At 41.8% G+C, this 16,278-nt stretch overlaps 1 protein-coding gene across 5 annotated transcripts in view; it reads right to left on the reverse strand.

Annotated features, from left to right (window-relative positions):
* Positions 1-144: 144 nt before the first annotated feature.
* GRM1 (glutamate metabotropic receptor 1) overlaps positions 145-16,278 on the reverse strand; it is a 193,577-nt gene continuing 177,443 nt past the window's right edge. For 2 of the 5 annotated variants that reach the window (XM_017737264.1, XM_008635947.2), the window contains one exon: positions 145-2,389. In XM_017737264.1, coding sequence (XP_017592753.1) covers positions 1,558-2,389 — 832 coding nt within the window. In that variant the 3' untranslated portion in view covers positions 145-1,557. Of the gene's footprint in view, positions 2,390-13,693; positions 13,775-16,278 lie in introns of all 5 variants that reach the window. The other 3 variants (XM_017737266.1, XM_008635949.2, XM_017737265.1) reach the window with 3 other exon arrangements.

Here is a 16,278-nt window from a genome sequence, read left to right on the forward strand (position 1 = left end):
AAGAACTGTTAATAGCAAAACCTGGGAATTTAGGCACACATTAAGCACTGATGAAATTTCCTGTCCTGATGTGATTTCATTTTAAATTATCTGAAGCAGTGAAATAGCTGAATTACTTTTCCTGTCTCTCACCTGCAAGATTTCTAAAACAGACCCTTTTCTTTTTGTTTTGTCTTTTTTTTTTTTTTTTTTTTTTTTTTTTTGTTAGCCACACTTGCTCAAAACATGTAAAATATCAAGTTCTCAATGCACTGGTTATTAACACCATATGTGTACTTCATAAAATATCTGCAAAACAAAACAAAACCCTATTCTAAGGGTAACGACTGTCTCAGCTTGTATATGAAAAAAGGATGTGTTAGCACAGCATACAAACCTTCAAAGATCTATTGAATATTCGTAACAATGCCATATAAAAACATGATTTAAACATAAAAATATTCATAGTATATAAGACAATCTTCCAGTGGTAGTTATTGGACATTACTCTTCACACATACCGTACCCACACATACAGATACACAAACGTACGCTCCCTCTCTTGCCTGGGGCCTCCGTAGCCCCCAGTGTGGAATTGCCTTTCTTCCAGATTAACAGTTGTTGCTCTAGGTAAACAGCTGTTTCTCAATGCATTTGATTCCAAAGTAACACAAAGGAATGATTCAATGGCATGGCAAAATATGTTGTTTTTTGAAAAGATAGTCAATAAATATTGTTCTGCTACAGGAAATGTTGTGTACAGTTTAGCCACATGGTTTGCAACCTTATACAAAAGGGCAGTTTTTCTAAGTCCTTATCTCATTACAAGTACTATGGCAAGGCTTTCTTCAGAAGCCTCTTTAGTCTTAACTTGATCATATTTCTCACTCTGTTCACAATCAGCATTAAAAGAAGCCCAAATCCCCCAAAAAGTAGCCCAGGATGAAGAACAAGTCATTCAGATAGGAGTCAGTAAGAGCCATGTGCTTTCACATTATCTCATCTCCTCACCCCCAAACAACATTCCACAGTTTTGCCACCTGTGGAAACCAGGAAAAAAATATTTATGCATATATGTCTCATATACAAGTATCTTTGTTCCCCTTCACCACACTCTGCCCTTCCATCTCCTGGGTGTGTTACTCCCGTAGCAGACAGACAGCAGTCATGAGGTGTGCTAATGACATCTCCAGGTCACACTTCCCAGAGTCCTTTTCAAGCATTGCCAAGAGAGGGTGTGACTAAGTGTGATTATATTTTTTTTTTCCTGCGCGTTTATTCTTTTTTTTTTTGCTATAGAAGTTGTCCCTTTAGTTTGTGCTTTGTTATGGTTTCCTAATATTTTCCCAAAGTACAATATTTTTATTTTGAACAGATAGACAATCTTGAGCCCTCAGAATGGATTTTTTATTTTCTTTCTGTTTCATTTTAGTTATTTAAGTGCAGGATGAAATTTTTGCCCTGTCATTTGTCACTTTGTTCTCTGCTCTCTCTCCCCACAGCCCTGGGAGACTTGTCTCTGCAAGTCCTCCCAGTGGGCAGCTGCCAAAGTCCTTCCCATCTTGTCTCTTGCAGCATCTACAGGGTGGACGAGCTTTGCTTATAATCCCTCAGGATGACAGAGGCATAGGTCACATCTGGGGGTGTGCAGAGCACTGACTCCGACACAGGGGAGCTGGGCACGGAGCTGCCTGAAGCCACTGAATCCCGGAAAGGGGACGGGGGCGTCAGTGCCGGAGAGTCTTCTAGAGTCATTTTGCTGGTTGCCGGCTCCTCGTCCTCCTCCTCTGTGTTCTTTTCATAAACATATCCCTGAATGAGCTTCACCTTCTCGCTCTCTGCTTCCTCAGCCGGGGGAGACAGGGGCTCCTCATTGAAGGCAGCCACCTGGAAAGGCTGCAGGGCCGGCTGCTGCAGTGGCGGGGGCGGGTAGGGGGTCCGCACACCATTCCCTGAGCCAGGAGGGGGGAGGGCAGCGTTGAAGTCAGGGATGCTGGGGGCAAATTTGTTGACCACTCCTTGCAGCTGGTCCATGAGAGACTGTGGCTGCAGGGGCAGGGTCTTGGGGGACTGCTCAGGCAAGAAGAGTTGGGTTTCCTCTGCTGTGGCCTGCAGCGGGGGGGTCATTGCGACCCGCCTGTGCACCACCATGGAAGGGCTGCTGGACTGGTTGAGGCGAACGGGCTCTCTATCTTCTTCCTCCACCACATTGTACAGAGTCTTACTGCTGATGTCGGTAAAAGTCAGACTTTGGCCGTGGTAGTCTTTAGTGAGGGGTTTGATCACCGCTGTCTGATTGCACCCTGTCTCCTGGTTCTTCACATGCACTGAGAGTCTGTGCCACGTATGTTCCCCCTTTGGATCTTGTCTTCCACCTGGTTCAGACCATGACACAGACTTTCCATTAGAACTATGAATAAAATAAAGATGGGTTTATTTGCATTTACATTACAAAGACACAGGCAGTATAACAAACAAGCCTACAAAAATACTGATTGCTTTGCCTCATCAGTAAGCCTCCCCCCTCCAGTTTTTCATGTCCTCCCAGAAATACTACATGAGAAAACAACACTGTGATTTTCATCCAAAAGTGATTACTTCCTGTTGGTTATCCATCCTACAGCCAACCTGGAAAGGCTAGCCTGCAGGAAGGGCTCTGGGAGAGCCATCTGTGGTTTGAGGACTTGAGCTGTCATTTGGTATCTAGGTTTGCTCACCATTTTGCAGGGGGAAGAAAAAAAACAGGAAAAAAGTCACAGGAAAGCTTTAATTAAGCCTGATTTGCAGCTTATAGGAAATATTTTCAAGCTGTTGGAAGAAAAACAACCCCATAGTCATAGCCTTTGGCAAACTGGGTAGAGAGAGAAATTGTTGCTAACCCCTCCTTTCCCTCTTATTCCCTCTCCCCCTTTTTGCACTTAGAAACAGATTAGCTATCAGAGAAATGAAGGGCTCCCAGGGCTTCTATGAGGTAGGAGGCAAATGCACTTCTTCCTGGGTGGCTGTTATTTACGAACCAGGCTAAAATGCTGGGACGAAAACAGCTGGTTTGTGTGGGAGGCAGAACAAGCAGCAGCATGACCATGGTGAGTCAAACCTTCTGACTCCTCGTACGGGCTAGGTCCCATCGAAACGCTGGGCAGTTTGGCTGAGTGAGGATCTGAGGGTCAGGTCTGACACTGAGGAACTGTAGGTTTTTGCATTTCCCTGTACCCTTGAAAGGAGCAGCACTCAAAGCTGAGTGGCAGCTTGTTAGCAGCTGGTGGGACAGGGAGCTGAGCAGTGCTTTAGAGGACCAATAAACTGTTTAATTGCAGGTCAGGCAGTACAGACAGTTCACAAATCATAAAATACATCACCTGGGTGGAAACCAGAGACGGAGAGAAATTCTGAGATGATTTATTCGAAGCAGCCTTGTCTCAGGGTTTCATCCCTCAGGGACCAGAGGCAAACAAAGAATTAAAATTTCAGACTGTGTGATTGCGGTGCAGATGGGAGACAAAGTGAGTAGGAGGCTGGCACAGCAGCCTCACCTCCTGCTACTGCACACACCAGGGGAGATCCCTTCCCTTACAGTATTGCAGTATTTTTCTAAGCATTTCGCTTTCCTTGCTCAGACTCATGGTTCTCCTTTTTAAGGAGTAAATAATTGCCACTTGAATTTTATAAAAAAACCCCATATTGACTGACTTTTTCATAGCTGGAAGAGACTGGTACAACACAGATAGTGTTGTAAATCTGTCAAAACAGAAAAGAAATGTACATGACAATGTGTCACTTTTCTGCTGAGCAGTAAGTACTCCTGGAGAAAAAAAAAAAGAATTTAGGTGGATCCAAGCTGGGAAACTCATCTCCAACTCCAGACTCCAAATGCTGGACCTGTGACTCACCACCTCTGTGGGAACTGGGGCACATGAAAGGGCCAATCTAAAAAATTCATAACTCCCCAAAGCAGGTAGTTGGTATGACCTGGAGCTGTTTGGATTTAGAGTTTTAACCTAGAGAATAAAAAAGCCAAGTTCCCAGCTGAAGAAACAAACGTCTATATTATAGTGATCAATGAAAAGATAAGAATGAAGGTTTAGAAGCATTCCTGTTTTGGTTAAAATGAACTGTGGATGGCTTTTTTTTTTTAAGTGCTATAGAGATAAGCAAATGAATATAACTCTGGAGTGTGAAAGATTTTTGAAGTAATGTTTTAACATGCCAAGAACTGCAAACTCTTCACACAGAAACACATTTGGTCTACTTTAACTTCAAAACAAGTCTCTTCTTGTAGAGAGAAAAATAAGTCAAGTGCTCTCGTATTTTGCTGATGCTATAGCTTATAAATACTGCAAAGGGCTTTTCTAAAAAAATATGATGATTATCTGCTGCCTTTTATGCTAAGTCCACTTCTGCATCATTTGTTTCTTCATATCTAGTTCTGGTGCATCGTCTCACTTTTGATTCCCTCCTCACACCATCTGTTTAGTCTCTATCTCATTTTATTTCCAAGATTTTGTATTTTACATCAAAGGCAAGCACAGCTATTTTAAGGAACTCACTACCTCTGTCTTCAAGTCTTGCTCCTCTTTAGTTCATTTCCCTCTCCCTCACTCTCAAATTCTGCTCCTCTCACTTCTTTCTTCTGTAGCACACTCCATAGTCCCAAGTCAATGGCCATGCTTAAGCTGTGCTAGGACTGCAATATCCAAATATGAGCAAACCATTTCATCAGGATATGTCTGGTACCAACTTACTCTTCAGGGAGAGCTGCTGCTGCTGACAGACCTTGCCTCTTGCTTGCCAGACCTTAATGCTCATGGCTCCAACGGCCTCATGACAAAGAGTTTTAGGGCTGCAGTGGCTCTCTGTCGGATCCATTTGGTGACATCCACTGATTATTCACCTCAGACTATTGTTTCAGCTCTTTGCCTCTACTTTCTCTGTTTGCTATGTCCAAGCACTGCTAGCCTGTTAATGAGTCACATTTTGAGATGGAGTCTCAAGACTGCCACAGAAATACCTGGGCTCTGTCTTGCTGGATGGCTGGCAGGGAGTCACACCGAGATTGACACATTCAGGCAGAATTCATAATTAACATGCAAGAAAAGCACTTGTTATGCTGGAATGAAGAGCAGCCATCTTGAATATCATTAATTGACATTTAGACAAAAAGCAAAGAGGGGTCTCCAAAAGCTCAGACCTGAACTGAATCTCAGTGAGAGAAGGAGTTGTCTCACTTGTGCAAAGCAACGATGACAATCCTGACTATGTGGTGACCCTTCGCTAAGTGATTGTCATCCCCTCTTTTGAAGGAAGCACCCCTTGGAGAAGGTCAAGATCAAAATAATCTGCCTGGCATAATGGGAGAAGGGATGGTTTTCCACACAAAGGCAAGAGAGGGCACCAAGCTGCCAAGTCGGGGTATTGAAAACCTGATGTTCAATTGCACAGCAACGAGAGGGCACCAAGTGGTGGTTTCTTCATTTTATCAATAGGATGATTATCCAGTTCATGTCCACCAGGTATTTATTTGTCTTTCCTATCTCTGTCCTTTCTCCTGTTAATTTCTCATAGGATTTAGTCTTCACAATTTCTGCATAGAAGTGAACTTCTTGGAGTCTCAAGGGATCTTAAGGTTTGTACTTGAGCATACCCAGTGTAACACTCCAAGTACTATTTCTTCAAATCCTCCCATCTAGTCCGCATGTTCAGACAGATTCCTGGATATCCTATCAGCACATAGGATGGGTTTGCTTTTGCTTATAAGCAAGAGCATACATTGAATTTAGATGTTTTTTCTCAACTTTCACCACAGCTTTATCTATGGGCTTTGTATTTTGGGGAAAATAGAAGTATATTTTTTGTGTGAGTTTTTATTAGTTTCATGAGCAGAGCTGTTGCTATTTTTGGTAATTCAAAATTTTGCTTTTAATTCATGCATTGATCTTTATAACATACTCTCTGCATGACTCTGGGGCAGTCATTTTGAGGCACTTTCAGCTGTTTATTATAGACACTAAACAAAATGGAAAACAACTTCAGATCATAATAGTTACTTGCTGAAAACCTTTAAAAGAACTGATGCGCATAATTCTGAGACTGTGGTTCAAAATATGCCTGCCCACCTGTAGGACATGCCTATAACCTGTCAGATGGCTCACTGTTCATTGTTAAGTATCTCCAGATGCTCAGAATCTGGCTCCTCCTTGTCACCAGGAGTTCCCCAGACTCAAGTCCAGTTTCAGACCAAGAACAGAGGCCTGCTCTTGCCAGTTCCTGCAGGATCTGACCTTGCTGGTTTCCTCGGAGCAGTGTCAAGTCTGAGTACCCCACAACAGTTGGTTCCTCTTCACATTGCAGGAGTGTGAAGATGCCTTACTTTAGACATTGGATAGAAAAGGTTCCTTTACATTTTAGGGGCTGAATGCTTCTGAAGTGAAAAATTATTGTCCCATTGGTCTAAAGTAAGTTAGTCTGTGCAACTCTCTGATCCTTTCAGCAGGGAAGTTTTAACCTGAGATCCAGAGCACAGAGAATTAAATCACCTTTGAGTCCTGTGTGCTTGCAACTTTGCCTTTTTTTTTTTGCCTTGAATATTTTATGTGTAACAATCCCTAATTGATAGCATATGAAATTGTTAAGCAGACTGATATGTGTTCTGATGAGGTTAACTCCAGGAACCCAGAAATTGGAAAATGGCTTCAGACGCAGTCCGGCAAAGCGCTTGAGAAAGAGCCCTTCCTGTTAAAACAGGAAGGGACATTCCTTGATCTATTAAGAGTTCATCCCCTGTTTCATCCTTTTAGGATGCCAGAGTGGTGGTCTTCTCCAAGTGGCCACGAGCTGAGGGAGAATCTTAAGCTTGCTGAGATGAGTGATACAGCCATTTGAGCCAGCTTGGTGGTGTTAGACAAGACATAGAGTACAGATTTAATGTATAAGGCTGTTTTTTTAAAAGCAACAATGGCAATTAACCAGATGAAAAGTTATAGGAGAAATAATAAATGTTACCTGTCTTTTGTTGCCAGACCAATGATTTGGCCCAACCTACCTCCTTGTAGTCACTACAGTAACTGAAATGCCACAGCCAGTAGAAAGCACTGGGATAACCTGGCAGTCCCTTCTATGACAATAAAATCTTAGGAATGAACATAAAATGCAAACTGAGAGGCTTATCAACTTTGTCAGCAAAAATTAACTCTGATGTCCCATTGGTCTAAAGTAAGTTAGTCTGTGCAACTCTCTGATCCTTTCAGCAGGGAAGTTTTAACCTGAGATCCAGAGCACAGAGAATTAAATCACCTTTGAGTCCTGTGTGCTTGCAACTTTGCCTTTTTTTTTTTTGCCTTGAATATTTTATGTGCAACAATCCCTAATTGATAGCATATGAAATTGTTAAGCAGACTGATATGTGTTCTGATGAGGTTAACTCCAGGAACCCAGAAATTGGAAAATGGCTTCAGACGCAGTCCGGCAAAGCGCTTGAGAAAGAGCCCTTCCTGTTAAAACAGGAAGGGACATTCCTTGATCTATTAAGAGTTCATCCCCTGTTTCATCCTTTTAGGATGCCAGAGTGGTGGTCTTCTCCAAGTGGCCACGAGCTGAGGGAGAATCTTAAGCTTGCTGAGATGAGTGATACAGCCATTTGAGCCAGCTTGGTGGTGTTAGACAAGACATAGAGTACAGATTTAATGTATAAGGCTGTTTTTTTAAAAGCAACAATGGCAATTAACCAGATGAAAAGTTATAGGAGAAATAATAAATGTTACCTGTCTTTTGTTGCCAGACCAATGATTTGGCCCAACCTACCTCCTTGTAGTCACTACAGTAACTGAAATGCCACAGCCAGTAGAAAGCACTGGGATAACCTGGCAGTCCCTTCTATGACAATAAAATCTTAGGAATGAACATAAAATGCAAACTGAGAGGCTTATCAACTTTGTCAGCAAAAATTAACTCTGAAACAAACCTTGAACTATCTTACTAGCAACCAGAGGAGGTCAGTGTCAGGTACTGCCCAGTCATCCAATGCTGCTCCTCCCTTCAAAGAGCAGGGCACATTTACAGCCACCCAACAGCTGGCTCCAGAGCACAGCACATGTGGGGCTGTCCCTGAGCACTGACACAGAGGTGACCAGCCTTTGGAGGCAGTGGGACACAGGGCAAAAGGAAATGTCCTGTTCAACAGCTGTGCGTTGGACAAAACCTTTCTCATCCCCACACAGCATTTGCTGATGGATGCCATCCTAGGGAAGCCAGTGGAGGAATTCCTGCCCTGCCCACAGAGAGGCAGTCAGTCAACTACAAGCTTTCTCCAGCCCTGAAGTCACGTAAGTGGTAATGAGCCTGAGTAAAACTCTGTCCCACTGCGCCTCACTGTTCCCAGAGACCAAGCTAACAAGCCTAAAATTTAAGGCTAATACCTGCACTGCAGCACACTGCAGGTGCTTTGCTGGTATCCCCAAGGTCTCTTCCATTATTGTTTCCATTTCAGTAAGGCCACCGGGGCATGAAATTTGATTAAGGGAGTGAGCAGATTTTAATCCAGGGTAGTGATAGCTCCCTGCACTGAGCAGTCTGTCCTCTCAGAGCTTCAACAGCCAGCCCTGATGCTCATTAGCAAAGCAAGCCATGCTGGTCTGCGTGTTTCTGCAAGCCTAGCTTCTGAACACTGGTTCTAGGGACTCATCTCTTAAACCTGGGTTGGTAAAACTCCTCTGCACTCTCTCACGAGTGAGGGAGCCATCATCAACCGCAGTCCCTATCTGGTGTATGCTGAGGATTTTTGCCTGACATAATCACCTAAATGAAAAACAGAATCACAAACCAATTTCAGCCTTAGTTTGTTTACACTATAATCTCTATCTTGGTGATAAGAAACAGTTCTCACAGCATGGCTCCAATACTTTTGTTAGTGCTGTATAATTAGAGCAAAGTTTAACCTCCCACTTGTGTTTCTGGAAATTTAAATTACTTAACTAACTTTTCCTTGTTGCTCCCCTCCCTTTTTTTTTTTTTTTTTTTGACAAAATTTCCTTTGGCATTGGGTGCATTACTCTATGTGAATTAGAGCACTACTTTAAATGTATGATGAAAACTGCTTACACAAAATACAGGAAAACATAATGCTGTTACACTGTCTTGCCAGGGCAAAACCTGATAATACTTAGGGGTATTGTGAGTGAGCTCAAGTCCAGAGCTGCCTTTCCAACTCTCTGTCTTGCCACTGGTTTATGTTAAATAAATGTAACATACTCATTTCCTTCATAAGTTACTCTAATGCAGAAGTTAAGTATCTATCTGAGTTACACATAAGCTTTCTAATGTATATTGACCCTATTGATAATTGGGGTATTTTTCTCTTTTTTTTAATTGAAATCTTAGTATTATACAGTCTGTAATGTGGATGCAGTAGCTATGTCTAGACTGAGTACCCTAGTGATGAGATCCTGGTTTCCATCCACAGGGTCTCCAGGTTGGGGTCAGACCCTTGGGCAGGATCAGAGGTTGGCAACCCCCCTCACGTCTCTGCTGTGGTCACCCAGATGGGGAAAGCTGGAACCACGACTGGGGTCACTCACTTTACGTTTGTGCAACCATGGAACAGGGTTGCTGCTAAGCTCATACCTGGCCGTAGGGGCAGGGAATTATTTCCAAATCCAACAGCTCAGATATAGCCAAATATCCCCAAATCAGTAGATTTATTCTACATACACTTTTATGTACATAAGCGCTTTTATACGGCTGTGAATTTGGGGCCACTAGGGGGTGGTGAGAGAAATGGTCGGTGCATTGCTTCAGTGTCGTTGAAGTCCCACAGCTTCAGCATGTACCACAGATCTAACCTACCTAGCTCAACAGAGGTGGCAGGATATTACACTGATAATGTGTATGAAGGTCTGACCACTAATTATAATTACTACCAGAAATCTGTAGTCTCTGAAATACAGAAGCTGAGTCACATTTCAGTCATCTAATTATTAGTGAAAAGATTTGGTTCACCTGTGTGTTCATTAGGTATTTTGAAAAAGTTATCAAATAACTATGAAAGTGTTGCTTTGAGAAAACAATCTAATAAATAATACGAAGTTCAGGATAATAAACAATTTGTCAGAAACAGCAATAAAATTCATCCAGTGTTCAAGAAATGAAGATGAGAAACCTGCAAATCAAAGTGAAATTAAAAAGTGCTCTTAAGCTTTTGAATCTGTTTATTTTGTTCTTATTAATAAGTAAACCCCACCAAATATTCAGAATGACTTCATCCTACTGAATCACTTTTGTAATTATTTTAAGGACAATAAAGATAATGCATGGGAAAAGCGCGGTGTAAATCATCATAGACTCTCTGTAATCAATGAAGAGGCACATTTGTGTTATCTGAAGGTGTTTCTCATGCTACACATTCAGATAAAGGTATATGACAGTGCAGCCAGTGCCAATGCCTGACCTGAAGCATTTATTCTGACAGGCTCAGAAGGGAGCACAGTTGATAGAACCTGAAAACTGAAAAGTACAAGGTTTTGAGCAAAGTACAAAGTACAATGTTTTGAGCAAAGGAACCTGGAAAGCTTAGGAACATAGGAAGAAAATGCTAGAATTAAATTCACGTACAAAAAAATGGAGGTGGTTGCAACGAAGGCAAAATAGTCTGTAGGACTGGGAGGCTGTGAAGATCAACAACCTTCAAAAACCATTGCATCAAAAGAAATGCCATGGAGTTGCTGTTGAATAAGAAACACTCATTAATGAACTTTGAATATAATAAAACCACAAAAATTGCCCATGAGTTCTGTGTTCCCCACTCAAAAGCACCACACCATGGTGCAAGTAGGTCTTTCCTATGAATGCAGTTTGGTAGTAATTAAGACAGTTGGAGGTTTTTCCTTGCTTTCTGTAATCCTGTGTGGTTCTGATGAAAAATTATTTGGGCCACCATGTTTTTTGCCAAAAAATATATTGACAAACTGAAAGCTGTATAGTGAGCAGCAATAAAAAAGCACTGGGGACATAGAATAGAGAGCATGAGATAAAACTAAAATATCTGAATATATTCAGTTTTTTTTCAAGCATCTCAAAGGCATTAGCTCCAAGACTAAAAGGTATTTCACATGGCATAGAGATGCCCAACTGAGACCCCTAAATGAAGCTATGAAAGGGCCAAGTTATGCTGCACACCCAGAATATTTCCTAGTCAGTAGCTGTATCAGAGCAGGAATAAATTCCTAATGAACAGAAAAGCCTGTTGCCCTGGATATTTTCTGCCAAAAAGTGTGGAACCCTTGCAGGGGTAGCAGTCAATGAGGTCCTTCTCCCACTATAACTTGTCAGATTCTCTGGTATGCTTGAGAATAAAATAAACTCCCAATGGTTTAAACAGGGCTTAAAGAGCCATCAGACTTGCCTTAGCATGCCAACATTTTGAGTGTTCCACCCTGTGGCAAACTTAACCAAGTTTCAACAGGAAGTTTGGTCATGAGGCCTCTTGTCTGTAATGTATGGCTCTCCCTAATATGCTGCAGCTCACAGAGCAGCCTATAAAGCCTGTGGGTTTTTTGGGTGTATCCAAAAGTTTCCATGGTAACGAATGTGCAGCTTCAGAAGAAAAGAGCCCTGAAACTCAGAGCTGATGCTTCTGGGGTTTTTTTTACATGATAATAAAATTTTATGATTCTATATTTTGATGATTCTGAATTTCTAACCATCTCCAGGACTGTACAGAAAATGGAGACGAACATTAGTGAAAAACACGCTGCTAAGTATTATATGCATCAAAACACAAGACAGTTTCAAGACTCTACATCTACTTGCTTGTAACTGGGAGCTGAGGGAAACCATAGCATGCATGGTGATTTCTAGCATGTTGGGGTGGTGAAGCAGGGCCTCCTAAGGAAAATCTGGACTTGCAAATTGCTGCAGTTCTGGTGAGTGAGACTGAGGCTTGAGACAAGGTGGTGCTGATGGACAGCTGATGATATGATAGACACTTATCTACTGCTCAGACTAGGCTTTGTGGCCACAGGGAGCTCAGGCAGTCAGTTGCTGATGGAGGACATGCCCTTCCCTGGGTCACAGTGCAACACTGCCAGGCCTCTGAACACATCCGCCCTGGCTGGAGGGAGAGGGAAGCCTGAGGGGAAGGGATGGGCAGAGAAGCCAAAATAGCAAGCTTCATGCTCAGCAGGTCTGAAAAACTCCACTGTTTCTTAAAGCCTTTCTTATCTGGGCAGCTGCCACAAGCATTTGGAGACCCGCTGACAGGTTGGAGCCCCACCAGAAGTGTTTCTCAGGAGCTCATGTGGATAAGGATTCTTTTTTTTCCAAATTGAAAAAAAAATCCCAAGCATTGTCATGCAAAAAGCAGGAGCTTCAGCCTTCCCTGTGGTCAGGAGTTTCACAGCCTGTGCCCATGCTTTTTTTAATAGAATCCATTGTTGCATTTGCTTTTACCTCCTAATAGTATGCCTGTGTTAGACTCCCGTTTGAATTTCCAGACAAACAATCGGTGATCTGTACCCTGAGAATCTGCAGCACTTGTTCCAGTTCAGAAAAGAGGGGCATATTGTTCTGATTAGAAGATAGTAACAATATGTTTGATCTGCTCCTTACACTGCCTGTGCACAGTTTGCCTTTCAGGGTGCCAAATCTGGTTGCTGCACAAGCCCTGTAAAGCCATTGCTACTGCTCCAAATGCATATATGATGCATTTTGGGGATTTCTTCTGATCTGCAAATAAGAGGGGCAGGTTGGATTGAATTAACATAATTGCTACATGCCCACAAATTGCATAGACTCTCAGAGTCATACACAGAGCTAGAATGCTTTGCACTGCTTGGAGCAGTGCAACAGCATCTCTGGTTGCAGCAAGCAGCACTGCTCAAAATGCTGTGTCAGTGGACCACAAGCATCTTTCCACCGAGTCACTCTACAATCTTCCCTCGGGCAGGGAATGGGACTGTTTCACATCTGCTGCTTATCAGATGGAAATGATCTGGATCTGGAAGAAAGGAGGTGAAGCCTTTCTGGTTTTGCAACAGCTTGCGTGTTTTCTCCACCGTGTTTGTGTTTGCTCAGAGATGGCAGTATTTGCACTTCTTGCATCTGAATAGCTGAACTTCGCTATTGTTTGCTGAATGCAGAATTATGCAGAATCTGAATGTCTTTCAGAAATTATAACAGAAAAATAATTCACTGCTATTGAGATGCTGTTTGTTCCTACGCCAAATCCTGCTGGTTTTATTTACACGTGCCTTCTTGTGATTTCCCTGTTTTCTGTAAATCCCACCAAACAAGTGTTTTCTGTGTTCCCTCTACTGGGTCTGCAGCCACAGTTTGCTAACAAACACAGGTAGCAAGAGCTGTGCACAGCAAAGGTGTCTCGCCATGTAAAGCACACAGGAAAATGTCATCTCTATGAAAAACTATAAAAAAGAGAAAAAATGTTGGCTGAATGGAAAAAGAAGGTAAAATTAGTACCAAAAAGAGGACATATTTGCAAAGTTGTAGACATTTAGAAATAAAAAAGTAAAAGCTGCAAAAAAATTATTCAGTGTCCTCTTCATCACATCTGGACAATGTTTAAAGTATTGTGTGAAACAAGGGGACATAAGCAAATTTCCCATCTTTAATGGCATGCATCACATTTGTCCCATCATTAGACATGATAAACCAATGAGAAAGAGAAAGCAAGGGGTAAAACCACTCTTTGTCATGCAGCTTCTCTTACACATTCACTGCAGGGATTTTTCAAAGCTGCACGTGTGCCGACGGACACTGGCTGGTGGGCGAGAACTCTGGCTGCCTCTTCCTGAAGATTGAAAAGAAAAACACACCCAGTGAGTGGTTATACACATGTGCACACATGGTGGCTATACCACTCAATAGGTGCCTGTCCCTGACCTATGTCTGTGGGCTTTCCCATCTTTCCTCCTCTTGTCACCTTAACTTCCACATAGATTTCTCTTTGGCTCCAGCACAATACTGTTTAAAATAGGTTTTCATGATGTTCATTCTGCTTCCTGTGCTGAGCCTTGATGCACTTTACATACCAGATGGCAAGGGCTGCTGTGCATCTAGCTGTCAGAGGAGCTTCGCCCCTGGTATTCTCAACACAGGATGAAATGATGAAAAAAGGAGCATCTGCCTTTCATATCTTATTTACAAAAGCATCACCAAAAGTTGTTGCTGGTGGAGTTTTTAATATATACTCAGCTTCTGCTTTTCCCTTTGTCTCTCTTCCCCTAATCTGTTTTTCTAAATGTTTCTTTTACTTTTGGAGCTCTGGCTGAATAGTCACTATCTTTCATTATATGTGATTTCACTACTGTGCTTCTTTTCTTTTAAGGGAAGCATTGGGCTTATTGAGATAGACACAAAATGAATAGTCTCTTAAGCGCTCTATCTGCAATGGTAATTCAATATGGAATTGCAAATTGCAGTTTGGGTCATTAACACAGGGCAATTTCCACTTCATTTTTCTTTTCTTCCTTGCCCTATCAAGCAGATGCAAATTCTCATTTGTCTTCCCTATTATCAATAAAAATAATATACACACACGCGCGTGCTTTGACAAAAATCTCAGGTATTTTTGGACATGGAATGTATCACTGAATTTCTGCAAAAAAAAAAAAAAATCATCATTGTATTGCAAATAAAATGCAAATCAAAATTCAGCATTTTCCCCCATCGAACAGTCATAGTGCATGCTTGCCAGACTTCTGTGTACCTCAAAACAACAGATTCATGGATGGTGTGTGCATGTACTACATACTCAGTACATGAGCCAAACAAGCCATTCCTCTCACTACATACTAAAGCATGACATACATGGAAAACATGCATACCCATTTTGGAGCGGTAAATGCCTTGAGATGACTTCTGAACTATTATGAATAAAACACAAATAAGACATTCTGCTGAGCAATTTTCCCAACCTGATCACCTTGAAGCCTCTAGAAAAATTAAATTCCTTACCAGGTGTAATGAGATTGCTGAGATTTGAAAATTTAAAAGTGATCATGACTAGGAACTAAGCTACCATGCTCTCTCCTCCACCCTATTAAAATTACAGGGATTATTAGGCTTCTGATTAGACAGAATATTCAGCATTTCTACAGTCTTCCAGTTTTCTTAATCAATTGAGAGAATAAGAGCTTTCTACTTCCTGTACTTTTTGTTCAGTCACAGGAGCTAATTTTACAAAACAAGTAGCAATATGCTGTTGATTATATGAGATAAAAATCCAGAGCTAAATGTATTTCACACACATGTAGTTCTGTACACTCAACTGAGGGCACACAGCCACAGACAGCCCTGCTTAGGGACTGTGGAAAAAGTGAAAGACTTTTCTTTCAGAGCACTGCTTGGAACTTGGATCTTTCTGAGTCAACAGGCTTTGCCAGCCATCATTCCTCGGCTGCTGCAGTTTGCTGTCACTTATGGCTTGCTTAGCAGCACCCTCTCTGTATTTCTTCTTATTCATACATGTCTCTGTAGTGAGTTCAGAGCATTTTGCTCTCCAGGCTTTGAGCATTTGTAGGTCTTGTTATGAAATCTTCCTAAGTGAAAGAAAAAAAGAAAGAAGCCTGCTTCCTCAAGCAGTTCAAAAGGCCTCAAAACATGTTCAAAATACAGCAAACTCCTCTCTTACTGTGACCACAGTTGTGCTCCTCAGCCAATAGATATTAATCTAATAGCATATGCAACCCCCAAATGCCTGGCCAGGTTTCTGTTCTGGAGGAGGTTGTTGTTGTTAAAGTGATGCTAAGCTCCATCAAAGCAGTTGTCCACCTTTTGGTCAAGGTCAAGGGTGATCCCCACATGGCGATGCACAGCTTGTACTCTACAGAAATCACCTAAATCTCAAGGTTCATGCTTCAATAGAATTTGAATTTATAGTGAAATCTAGATTTATAGTTACAGGAAATGTAGTGCATGTGTTGACTGTATTTCAGTGAATTATTTTCCAATTTTGAAATTATGAAATCAATGTTAACTGCATAAATAATAATAAACACTTTTGCATTGAATATTAAGTATCCTTGCAGGCTTTCTTTTATCTTCCTAGTAGTGTGTGCTAATACTGCAGAGCTGTGATTCAGAGTTAATGCCCAGATCTCTATACCCTTCTTTTTTTTCTTTTATTTTTAATGATGACAGTGTATCCCCACTTCTTTCTCCCAGCCTTGCAGGCAGTAATGGCACTTCACATACATTTCTCTGGTTATAAAACATTAGATACTCTGCCCATCTTTACAATATGAGGATTAATGAGCCATTTTGGGGGCAGTCTTCTCAAGGGTAATTCCTGCT

This window comes from Corvus brachyrhynchos, unplaced genomic scaffold (genome assembly GCF_000691975.1).
Source record: "Corvus brachyrhynchos isolate BGI_N302 unplaced genomic scaffold, ASM69197v1 scaffold6, whole genome shotgun sequence".
Classification (NCBI taxonomy): Eukaryota; Metazoa; Chordata; class Aves; order Passeriformes; family Corvidae; genus Corvus; species Corvus brachyrhynchos.